This window comes from Colossoma macropomum, unplaced genomic scaffold (genome assembly GCF_904425465.1).
Source record: "Colossoma macropomum unplaced genomic scaffold, Colossoma_macropomum, whole genome shotgun sequence".
NCBI lineage: Eukaryota > Metazoa > Chordata > Actinopteri > Characiformes > Serrasalmidae > Colossoma > Colossoma macropomum.
Window position 1 is genome coordinate 22297150 of NW_023494810.1, and position 12739 is coordinate 22309888.

Below are 12739 nucleotides of genomic sequence, written 5' to 3' on the forward strand. Positions count from 1 at the left end.
GGCCTAGCACTGTCCAGAACCAGGCCTCCAGTCCACACAAGAAAGACACAGGAGTCATGAGTGAACGTGAACTTTCATTAGAGAATGAAGAGAAGATCAAGGCTTAAAAGGGACTCTTCTAATAATGTTTAGACTCTATATAAGTTGAATGTCATCCTGAAAGTTACACCACAAAGAATTTCCTACCACGGGCAGCCTTAAAGCTGATGCACAACAGAGAACACGTTTCTGCCCCACTTGCCTGGTTCCTCCCAAAGCTGACATGGTCCATGCCAGCTCTACACAACATCAAGCACAAACTAATCAGATCAACTGTGTCATCTGGAAAACATCCCTCCTTTTCCACCAGCAGAACTTTTTTTTTCCTGATTCACAGATGGGCATGATGCTGAAGTTGGGTAAAATTGCTTTACAGAAGAGTGGCTTAACTCTGGTCTCTATATCTCTATTTCTTTTTTAATGTTGTTTTTCATCGAGGAGAAAATGACACCACTCTCCGAGTTGTAATAAAAACAGCCTTCACTGTCAAAAAACGTGCATAATTTATTATTCACACACAGAAGAAAATGCCTGGGCTCGCCGTTCCACTGAATAACATCTTCAATTAAAACCACATGTTTAATCACCATTCACTGGCGCTGCTGGTTACTGCTGGTCAGCACTGGAGGCGACGCATTCACAGAGGCAAATGGCCGTAAAATCCCAGCCTGACCTTTCACTGAAGGTTTGTCGAAGTATAAAAGAGCGAACTTAATCATCGCATATTTTGCACAATTGCGTTTCAGAGTGCAGGAACGCTGTTAGAAAATAGTGAACACGCCACACAAGGTCAAACCATATATTTAGGGGAAAAAAGTATTAATAAATCTTCATTTACAGATGGGTGTGTATTACTCTTGAAAAACACTTTGATCTGGAAAAAAGCACTTGTGCAAAAACTAACATTATTTTTGGACCGGCAGAAGTGTTTAATGGTAGTGGAGCCGACAAGTGAGGGACAGCGCTTCATGAAATCAAAAGTACTTGAATCGAGCACAGTGAGGATTGAAAACTTAAATCTACATCCATATCACTTGACTAGGGCTCATGTGAATTTGGAGTGAGCAGAGAGCAAGCTGAAACACACACACCTATCACACACACACACACACACACACACACACACACACAGGTAACGCACCTCGTGCTTTTGCACAGAACTTCAAACAATATCAAGGCCAATATCTACAGTAAAAAACTGACACAGCTTTGGAGCTATCAACACAAATATTCCTCCTTCACACACAAACCTCAGCGACTCACCACATTCAATTCTGACATTTTTTAGTCTCGGCCACCCTGACCCGCACACGCTGAACTGTCAACCCCACACCATTTCCACCAAACAAAACCTCCTGTCTTTGAACGACCACCTCAGAAAATACTTTATCACCGTCCCACTAACGCCCATATATGCAGTCTTACTTAGAATGAAAAGATAGAGCATTAAAAAGCATTTATCCTCCATAATAGAGTAATAAACAAAGTCTAAGTGGAGGAAAAGCTAAACTAAAACTGCACGGTGTTTCAGACCTGCTGCTTTTGGTATTTGGCCGCAGGGCGGGAGTGTGAAAACTATCGGCTCAAGTGCCGTTTACGGCTGCTGAAGCAACACAAAAGCCTACAGAGCAGCTGAATTCGGCTCCTTCAAATTATCCTTATAGCTATCATTTGAATTCACGCGCAAGAAAAAGGGAAGATGTGCATTCTTTGCCCGGTTGGTCTTCACGCTGAATTACCTAATCACTCAACCATGACTGAAACATAAAGTGCAGGTAGAGGAAAAGTGAAATTCAAACTTTCATTTCTGTACATGTCGTTATTAAAGTTTATAAAAGAGAAAAAATAAAGAGTGTTAAAGAAACAGATTTCTTCAAATCTCACAGCGTATTTCAAAAGAAAAGATTTGAAGTGATCCTTGTGAAATGAAACCTCTCTTAAATTAAAATACAAATCTGCATTATTTCTCCTAACATTCTTGCAGTACATTTATAAATCTGCTAAAACCTGAATCTGTGGCATTTTGTTAAATAAAAAGCTCTTAACTTTTTTGACCTATAAAAGCAGCCAGCACCACATCAAGCAGATACTCCTATTTTTTCTATCTGAAAATTACCTGAGTGCATTAAAAACACATAATAAATTAAAACAAAGTCATCGATTTAAATATGCAAAAATTGCACCTTCCCAACCTTTATGATTCTATTTAAATCCCATAAGGAGGTTAAATTAAAAGTATGTGTTGTGCTATTAATGGCAACAGGCAGGCAATGCAGCATCCACCTCAACCACTGCGATGAGAAGAATGCCAGAGGAAAACAGGGTTAGAAATGTCTAAATGAAATTAATTGTGCCCAAAGCCCTATCCTCCATCAATCACCTCATAATAACACGCTTGACACACACAACGCCATCTCATGTGGATTTTTTTTTCTGTCAGAGAAAAATGTGGAAAGAGCTGCACATGTCACCATTACCTACTGGGACTGTAGAGATTTATACACTAAATGCATGCAATCTGTTTTTTTAAGAATTCATTCTTTACATGAAGATGCTTTAAAACATACGTCTATTTTTTTGTTTGCCTTTAATTTAATGTTATTTTATTTTTTTTCAGCAGCACACTGACGGGCATGCACAATTTTAAAAAGCCTTTTTTTCTTTTAATAGATCACTTAAGTAGTAATGAAAAAGTAGGAAAACCTTCAGTAAAAGTAGCCACACTATGCCAATATTTACAGTAGAGTTGAATATACTGGAAAAGCACTAGTGATTTATATTTCAAATTTTAGTTGACACATTCAATTTGATCAAGTGAGTTACATTTTTTTATATTAGTACGACTTGAAACCGTCGTTTTGTGAGAATAAAAAGCGAGAAGAAAAAAATCTCCTGTTACGTGTTACATTTTTTAGCAGTTCCTTTAAAATGGATTTCTGGCTTAAGTCACCGTAACATAAAGATTTGTGACAGAGTTATCTAAAATTTAAAAATCACGCCCGTACAGTTTTTCTTCTGAAAGATGTTCAGAATAAAAGTCTCAACTGCTCTTCTAGAGCTGTACAGCGAGCGTCAGTTCATTCAGCGAGGCCTTTTGGATTTGTGAATTAATCAATAAACATCTGTCCTTCTTAACATTTTCTCCTTCTCTGTGCTACACTAACACAGGGAAAATACAGCCTGAACAAACAGCGAGCCGCGTTTGAATTGATAACCGAATGACTTATTATTTTAGGTTTGTTTGAAAAGCCTTAGTCTGGAAAAAAGGGAAACTTTGTGCGTTAAAAGCCTGAGATCAGCATCTACCTCAGCCCACTGAGGAGAAACGCGTGGAGACAATTTTAAGAACCAAACACGCTACAATGTGGGTTTACTGTTAGTTAAATGAAATAGTTTATATAAGTACATAAGGATTTACACTTTTATTAATAAAGCTGGGATGAGTCTTAAATGTCTGTTCGGCCTATAAAACTAATTGTTTTGTAGCTCAGCTAACGTCTTTGTAAAGTAGCCTAGCGAGACAGACCGAGTAAAGGAGATGCTGAAAACCTAACCTGCTGTTTTAAGCGATATCAGACAAAGCGCAGGCAAACGGCTTCTGATAAAAATGAAAGTTAAGCTCTGCTCCTGACTTTGTGTGTCCATGGCGGTCCGACTGGAGGGTCGAAATGGGCATGTAAATCAACTTACCGCACAATTTCCCTCCTCATGAGCTCTGACAAGACAAACAGGCTCAAAATGTGACGAATTTTCTCGTCACTTTCGTGAAACTAACGGTCGTGGAAGCGCTCGCGCCGCCTATTTGAAAGTGAAGCGTTTCTCGTTTTCACACAAAAAAAGTCTTTCCACACAAACTTTTTTTTTGCCGTTGAGTTCTGAACAACATGTCAGGCTTTTCGAAAAGTTCTGAAATGTAATTCTCAGCGGCTCAGCTGTCTTCAGTGAAATTACAACGAAATTCCGCGCATTAATTTCACGTTGACTTTTCAGTGATGAGTCCAAACCCTCAAACTTCTGTTCAGAAACGGACTTTCTCACACAAACGGACAACTTTCACACACACACATCATGCGTGAAGGAAAAAGAGAGAGAGAGAGAGAAAGAGAAAAGAAAAGAAAAGAAAATGATAAAAGAAGCGGGATATCAACCTGTTCGTCAATAGTGAAGAAGTGAACTTTCACGCTACGCGCTGGACCATGTGGAGTCTCTCGCTTCCAGCTTCGGCGCAGCGTCCCAGCGACTCCAAAATAAAAACAAAAAAAGCAATCAACGCGTGAGAAAAGAAAAGAGGAGCAAAGAAATCACCTCGACCTACGACTGATCTCGCAGGACCATTACTTTGAAAGGCAAACTGTCTTTATCAGTCCTTCCTTTTTTGTTTTTTTTTTATTAGCTTCCCCTCTCAAACTTAATCACTCAGCTGGGTGATCAGTCGAAACAATAAGCCCGCGCGCTCAGCTCACAGGCTGCATGCTCGCCGCGCTCACAAAGTTCACGGAGGGGGGAGAAGAAAAAAAAACACACACAGAGAGAGAGAAAAGCACCGCCGCTTTAACGCCTCTTCTCTCGTAGCTTCCCGGCTCCGTTCAACCCTTCAGTCCTCTTCTCCTCTTCTCTCTCCTCTCCTCCTGTCCTCTCTCACAGCTTCGGCTTTTCTGAAGTCCCGAACCCGCCGCTCGCGCCGCTTTCTTCTCGCATCCCCTCGTGCGTCTCCGCGCTCATTCGGTAGAGAAATCAAAGTGTTGGGTTACTCCGCTTGTGTCTAGTGTTTGGCGATAATGTTAGGGGGGACAGTTTAGTCCTTTACCGTAATGCGTGTAAGACATGCGCGCGGCGCGTGCTCCGGCTCCATGGCAACAAAAAAAAAAAGCTCGCGCACGCACGCACACACACAGCGGCGCCGCTTCTGGGGTAACCAGCTTTTGTCTCTGAGGTAACGAACCGGTTCTTTTTTCAATAACCGATTCACGAGTCCAGCTGAATCGATCTTTTTCGTGTCCAGCATCTAAGAGTGGGCGATAAGGGAAAAATATAATATCACAATACTTGGAGACATTTTCATGATATTCACACGATATTTTTTATGATTATATACACTATATTTTTCATGATATTGACACGGTATTCAGTTTTCCTGAGGGGTTATTAGTTAGAAAAGAAAAAAAAAAATGCGCCAGGAGTGCTAAATGAAAAAATGACTATAAATAATTTTTAAATCTGGTTAAAGGGGAATTCCACCGATTTTTCAAAATATCTGCATATGTCAGTGGTTGAGATGTAAACAACCACAAATGTAAGTCATTCGGCATGTTTTGATGTGGAACGGTAAACTGTAGAGACACTTGCCAACTCAGATTTCTTTACAGTGGTGGTGATAGGAACCAGGGGTTGGGATGTCTACAACACAAATATAGTCCTTTTATTTACTATCCATAACCACCAGTGAACTTATATGTGTCTTTTGAGTTTTATATTCTAAAATAGTAGTAAATCTGGAAAATATATATTTTCTTTTGGGCACTATTTTGCCTCTTAACACCTTGCATGTACCCCTCCACCATGAAAAGATACATTTCAGGCCAAAACCTTACCTCAAAATGTTGTAAAACAATGTCATAGGCATCAGGCAGTATGTTCTTAGCCATTTCAGGTATAACTTTCTTTGAGGGGGCTTTTAAAGCCATTAAATATTTCAGACATCTGGTTCCTAACATCACCACTGTAAACAATTCTGACTCAAAAAGTTTCTCTAGAACGGAGCACTTCACATCAAACCACTCTTAGTGACTTTGTTTATATCTTAATGATTAAATCATATAGAATGTTTTGGCTCATGAAATCACAAAATGCCATGTTATTACACATTAAGAACAACTGAATTTGCTTACTTATTTTCTCTGAAGATTGTAGCTGGTGTCCTGTGCTATAAATGTCCAGAGAGTAGAAGTAATGCGCCTGCAAAGGATTTTTAGACATCGAAGTCATTGAATCGTCTAGCGGGAGTAAGTCAATGCAAATGGACTTGTGGCATAACCTTACTTTTCATAATTATAATACAAGTCTACTCATTTTGACTTATTACTTTTACTTTTTAACAGACATCAGTTTCATTTGTTGAATCAAAAGAATCAAGCTTCCCACTACAGTCTTGGGTCTGGCTAACAAGTAACGAATGTCAGTCAAAAAACTCAAAGATTACCTTTAAGAATTCAATGTTCACAAAATAATAGGTCTGCTTCTCTCAGTGAGGCACCATTAGCCATCCTGCATTCAGTTTTTTACCTGTTTTTTCATGGAGTGTCTAATACCTTTTTTTACAGATAAAAAGGCCCTACTGTTTAGTCAAAACTTTTAACTAACCTTTTTAATTTACGGTCAAATTAAGCTTTTCACTTTTCACCTCACTTTTGCTTCATCCATCTAGAGAAAAGATGCCAGTCCTTCGAATGTCCATCAGATGAAATGACCTCCATCCATTGAGGCCTATTAGAGAAATCAATAACACTAAAATGTGTGTGGGTAAGCAGTGGACAGGCCTAAAATGAAGAGGGCCAGGACCTCGTAAAACAATGCTGACTTTGCTCCGAAGTCCTGCAAGTATGGACTCCTGAAGTCTGGCCAAGCAAATCTCAACTGATTGCGATCTGTAATAAAAATTTATGGTACATGATTTATACTGATGAATGTATCTTTTTGGGAGCGGAGATGTTTTTTTTTTTATCTGGTTACAGGTCTAGGAGGAACAGAAAGAGAGGGGATATATGATTTTGGGGTTTCTTGGATGGATGTAACAGTGCGGGCAGTTGAATGGTTCTGTTTTCCATCAGACACACACACACGTATGACCAGGCATGACCAAAAACACAGTCCAAAACAGATACCTTGACCCTGCACTAAGACAAAGAGAGAAGGCCATGGCTTGGGCCATCCACCGTCACGGGGTTAAGATTAAACACTCTTGCGCTTTTCCCATCTCTGGCTAATGAGGCAACCACAGCCGAACGGATTACAAGGAGAACTTCAAGTGCAGCTGACTCTCACCCCTAACTAGCTCACAGACAGTACAAATCTCTCTCTCACACACACAGCGGGAGCAGTTCCCCCATGCACAAGCTTAAAGTTCATCCGGACATTGCTGCATATCTCCAGCCACTTTGCCTTACATCATCCTGGGCACTTGTAATGTCTGTCGTTAAATGTCTGGACTAATGTCCCGTATGCATCTTTGCCAGATGAATGGACCCTGCCTCATTCAGTTTTATATATACCCACTGGATTAGTAGGCATAGAATGGAATGCTTACATTAAATATACTGCATCAAATATGTATAGTCAAAGCAGGCAACATACAGCATATTCTGAAATGTCCATATTCCTGAACTGTAATATTGATGTACTCTTTACCAGTTATCAGCTTTGCCAAAGACACAATATACAGCAGTTCACACAGAGTACTAAAAGTGAGGCTTAGCCATAGAACTGTTTTGACATGTCGTCATATGACTACAGTGAGGAGGAATTCTCACCCAGCTAAAGGCATACACATTAGTTATTTCATTGTTTCCAAAGCGTACATCAAAGGTTATATGGATTTATGTCCAAAATGGCTAGGTTGTTTTTTTTTTCCAAGTGGGAAGGGGAATGGGTGGGGTTCAATCAGCCTCAAACACATAGCATTGTGCAAAAGTGAAAGACCACCCTTCATTTATTTCCAGTCAAAATGACTATTGAGTTATTCATTTTTTTGAGTATATATATATATATATATATATATATATATATATATATATATGTAATTTAAACCGGTGTACTGGAAAAACCAGTATATCGCCCACTATATGTGTATATATATATATATATATCTATGGTGGGCGATATACTGGTTATTCCAAATTCTATTTATAGTATTAGTTTTGTCACCACCGTTATACCTGGATGCAAATAAATGCAGATAAACATGCTGATTCCCCTCACGTGTTGCAGTCTAAGGTAAGTTAGTCCAGTCAAAGAAACAGACATCAGATTTTAATGAGTTAATAAGCTAACTGGGGGAAAAGGGAGTGGAAGGAAAAGCCAGTCTCTTGAGGTTAGCCATTAGCCTAGCACAGAGACTAGCTGGCTTTCTGTGTGCGGTGCTCCTGGCTCAGCCAGCTGCTTCAGGCAGCACCACAGTCTTGGCCTACAAGCCAAGAGGCTCCATAGCTTCAACTAAAACTGATTATATGAACGGCCTGTAATACCTGGTATACCAAAACTGTCATCATCTGATAAACAGCACTTAAAGCTTTGAGAGAGAGGAGAAAATCGAGCTCCACTCTTGCTTCAAATCTGAAAAAATTCACAGGTGTTTCTGCCCATCCTTCCACTGTGAGAAGAGAACTCAGCACTATGGGTCAAAAAGGACATGTAAAAAGCCGTTACTGAAAATCCAACCAATTTCTAAAACCTATTCTTCTTTATTTCCTTATGTTCATCCTGTTTATTCTTGTTCTGCTTTTTTTCCTAACCTTGAAAAATGAATAACTCGAATAGAATAAATTAATGTAAGTGATAGACTGAGAGATTTAGAAGATTCAACAGCACAATTAAATAGATTCAGCATTGCCCACAGTATGTGTCGATGGTACATAAACACAAACTGGTCGGAAATAAAGCACTTGAATAAAGTGTGCACTTACCCCACGATTAAGACCAGGCCTGGCCCTACAGAGTCCTTCTCCACTCCTCTTTTCTCGTCTTTTCTATTCTCTCCTCTTGCTGCCTACCACAGGAACACTGCCAAAACCCAGGAACATGCAAAACACAATCTCTCTGTTTACTGTTTGTTTACTCGCTTCTCTGTTTGTTGTTTTGCTTCTCTTTCTCTCTCTCGTTCTCCCCCGCCAGGCATTGGCTCGGTTCATTTGCCGGTGATGCGATGTCTGTTTATCTGTTTGTTTGTTTGTTTGTTGTTTGTTTACTTGTTTGCACAGGCCCGAAGCCCAGGGAGGGTGTAAACAAGAACGCACAGCACAGTAAAGGAAAGGCCTTCTCTATGAGGGCATTGAAGGGCCTAAGCAAGGACGCACGCACACACAGCATGTCACAGATCGACACCATCCACGTAGCCCTGTCAGAAATATTGCAGGCTAAGGCAAAGGTTAGTTCTTCCGTCACAACGATGTAATAACATCCTCTGTTCCGAATGTAAAAATAAAAAAACACTTCAGCACTTTAGCTCGTTTTCGATTAACATTTAAGAGCAAGCTTTGTGGTTAATCAGGGGTAATAATTATCAAAGTCGACAGGTAATTAAATTAAACCATAATTGGCTACATGAATTGGCTGTTCTACAACATTTTTTTCGTACATAATTAAAGAGAAATGTGTGGATTCAAGGAGTGAATGATTGGGCTAAAACAAAAAAGAGGGGCATTAAAAAGCCACACCACTGAGTTCTAACACACTCCAGCCTTTAAAGATGGCCTATATATTTAACGCAAGAATTTGTATAGTGTCATGCTTGCACAAACATTCCTCGACTTGATCAACCTGGGCACAGGCCATCCTTCATAAAACATCTATTAGACATTAATATGAGTAGAGGACTCAAATGAAGAGGATGAGACAGCAGTAAAACAGAAAGTGGCACAATAAGCCCTTTGCCCTCGGCACTGTGAGGGCGTTTACTGCTGGGTGGAGTGGAGTGTCTCGGTGAAGTGAAAAAGCGAAGGCCCTTCTTCAGTAATCTGCCGCAGAGCGAGGCTGGAGAGAGGCCGAGGTCACTTCTGAAATGACGCTGGCGGTCTCTAATGCAATGCCCTGGGTATGGATAAGCCAACAGGTATTAAACAGAGGGCACACTATAGGGTGGGTGATATGATGATTATATCGCTATCATGAAATATGTCATCAATATGTCTAGAACACTGAGCAACTGCCTGGATTGTAAAAGCTAATCAATTTTAGAAAATGCCTGTAAACAATGGCCATTGTACAACTACTGGTAAACAGTCTATTATGACATCAGCTTATTTAATTAATTTATTTTTTGCCAATTGACCGCTTGCAAAATTATGATTGACACATCTCTCAGCCAATGCCAATCATCTATGAACGCTACTTCTTCCACCAAGTGAAGTAAAGCTTCTGACAGAACTGCTTAGAACAAACTCATAGTGAGAACGACAGTGGCAGTAAATTAACTTGAAATTTAAAACTGAAAATTAAAACTGAAAACGTGTTTGATGCCTAAGGTATGAATGGTACTAGGACATCTGTACTGAAATTTGACAAACAAAGCCACAATAACTAAGGGTGGAGATGTGACTTCTTCAGAATTAGACAAACGGTCAATTGTTCCATTTGTCCCCCTGTTTGTTCTTAATTTTGGAAATGCTGAATAGTCATAGTTTGTCATTTTCTATTTTAAATGTGATGCTACTGTTTTGCTGGTGCAATTTGTCCATCCACACATCTCAGAAAAGCAAAATATCACTATGCATATGATGTGTTGTGCAGCATCATGATGTTATAGTTTTGATATTTTTGCCATATTGTCTACCTTTAAACCACAAAACACAATCATGCACACATAGCCATGCACATAAGCACATAAGAGGCCAGTGCTTTTAGACAACACACACACCAAAGGTCTGAGGTTGCAGAAGTTCCAAGAAAATCTGCTCTGTTTGTGTATTGTGTGTCTGTGTTTTGCTCACCAGTTTGGATGTGTTTGTGTGGGTGGTATTAACTTTAAAAAACAGCTCCTTTAACTGCCATGTGGGAGCAATATAGTAAAATAAAATACGGCTAAATAAAAGTTATTGCCACCAGTGTTTACAAACAAACTCTACGGTCCAAAAAACGGTGAGAGAGACTTTTGAAAATTAGAACGGTTGTACCCCTGAGATTTTAGCGAAGGCAGGGATGTTAGCATTTTAGCACCAGAAGGAAGAAGCAGGAATGGCTATTTTACCACATCGCAGTTAATCTCCACAGTGAGCTGTGACCTCAGAGTTAGAGAAAACAACTGATAAAGTGATGTCAGTTTAAAAGGCGCGATCTGTGCAGTGAGACAGTGGCTGGGTTGTGCAGCACAAATTATGCCGTTTGATTGGGGAGGCAGATCAGAGGCCCGGCAGCATGTTTTCATTAAAGAGTCATAAAAGTGTTTACAGCTGCAGCTGGCTCTGATTAAGGCACAATAAATAACACCGTACCGTCTTGTTTATCCCACCGCCGCTGCATTTGGCTCTGTTCGGGGGGATGCATCCTTCACCCTGCGCTGTCTCTGTTAACATATCCATCTACAGGCAATTACTAAATCATCCACATAGTGCTCAGGGTGCAGTAACTGATCCTAAGTGACTCTGCCATGTGAGACGCTTCTTCTTGAATGAAGCTGTCATAAAAAAAAATGGGGAGGGGAAAGTGAAGGAGGGGTGGTAGGTCCGTTAAAAAGAGGACCTGGTTGAGGCCAGCGTTTAACGAGCTGTTTTAACGTGCCGCCTTTTTAATATGGAGAACGGGGTTCAAATCTAGCCTGAAGGCGTTTACAAAGAGGCGGCCGGTGCTTGGACCCCGTGGATGGTCACCTGAGGCCCTGAGGGCAGCAGTGGTGTTGATTTGTGGGGGGGCGGAGGGGAGAGGGGGCTCTCTATAGTCAGACTGTGGAGGAGCGTGGGTTTTCATTCACAGTGCAGCAGCTCAGAGGTGGAGCCAAGCAGCAAAGACGTGAGCAGAGCCGCCTATTGTACAAAGAGAGAGAGAGAGAGAGAGAGAGAGAGAGAGAGAGAGACACGGCTAAAGGTCCCTTGTTGAGGCACACACACACACAGGGATACAGACACTCACTCATTCACTCTCTCTTTCCCTCTCTCTCTCTCTCTCTCTCTTTCCCTCTCTCTCTGTCTCTCTCTCTGTCTCTTTCGCTCTTTCTCATTCTCTCTGTCTCTCTATATACAGTCATACTCCAAATTACGTTTTGTTGATTTTCTAAGTGAAAATAAGTGAACTTAAATATGGCATTTTTCTGCTAATATTACTCCAAAATTTCTATTTATTTGCTAAACATATTGGAAAAAAATTAAATATAAAATGTCCCAAAATGTTTGCATGGTCCATATTTTAAGTTTTTTAACAGTGTGTAAATTTAGCAAATAAACAGTAATTGTGCATTAACATGTGCAGAAGTGTGTTCTAAACATAAAAACTGAGGTGCTCTTAGTCTTGGATGAGAAGCACTCCCACACACACACATGCACACACACACACACACACACACATACCAAAACAGGATAGTCGCATACACTCACACACACTAGTGCCTGAACAATATGAACATTTTGCCACTGATACTGATTTTCTTTACTGTGGTGGTGATAAGAACCAGGGGTCACAATGTCTACACAAATAAAGCTGTTTTTGAGTACTATTTTGCCTTACAATGCCCTGCATGTACCTGTCCAACATGAATGGATTTAAAAAATTTCAAATATCAAACTATCATAAACAGTGTTACAGGTATCAGTGTTAATTCATATCCATTTCATGTAATAACTTCCTGTGAGGGAGGTTTTAGATGTATAAAATGCTTCAGGCATCTGGTTCCTACCATCACTAATGTGAACAGTTCTGATTCAGTAAGTTTTTATGTAAGGGAGCATTTCACGCAAACCACTCCGTATGACTGCTCACATCTAAACGATTGAATTTTGCA

The 12739-nt window shown here is 40.2% G+C and overlaps 1 protein-coding gene across 3 annotated transcripts in view; it reads right to left on the reverse strand.

Moving 5' to 3' along the window:
• foxp4 (forkhead box P4) overlaps positions 1–4820 on the reverse strand; it is a 169918-nt gene extending 165098 nt beyond the window's left edge. Inside the window, exon 1 of one of the 3 annotated variants that reach the window (XM_036559387.1) lies at positions 3730–4128. In XM_036559387.1, the coding sequence (XP_036415280.1) occupies positions 3730–3749 (20 nt within the window). In that variant the 5' untranslated portion in view covers positions 3750–4128. Of the gene's footprint in view, positions 1–3729; positions 4130–4187 lie in introns of those variants that run through there. The other 2 variants (XM_036559388.1, XM_036559390.1) reach the window with 2 other exon arrangements.
• Between the last annotated feature and the right edge of the window lie 7919 nt (positions 4821–12739).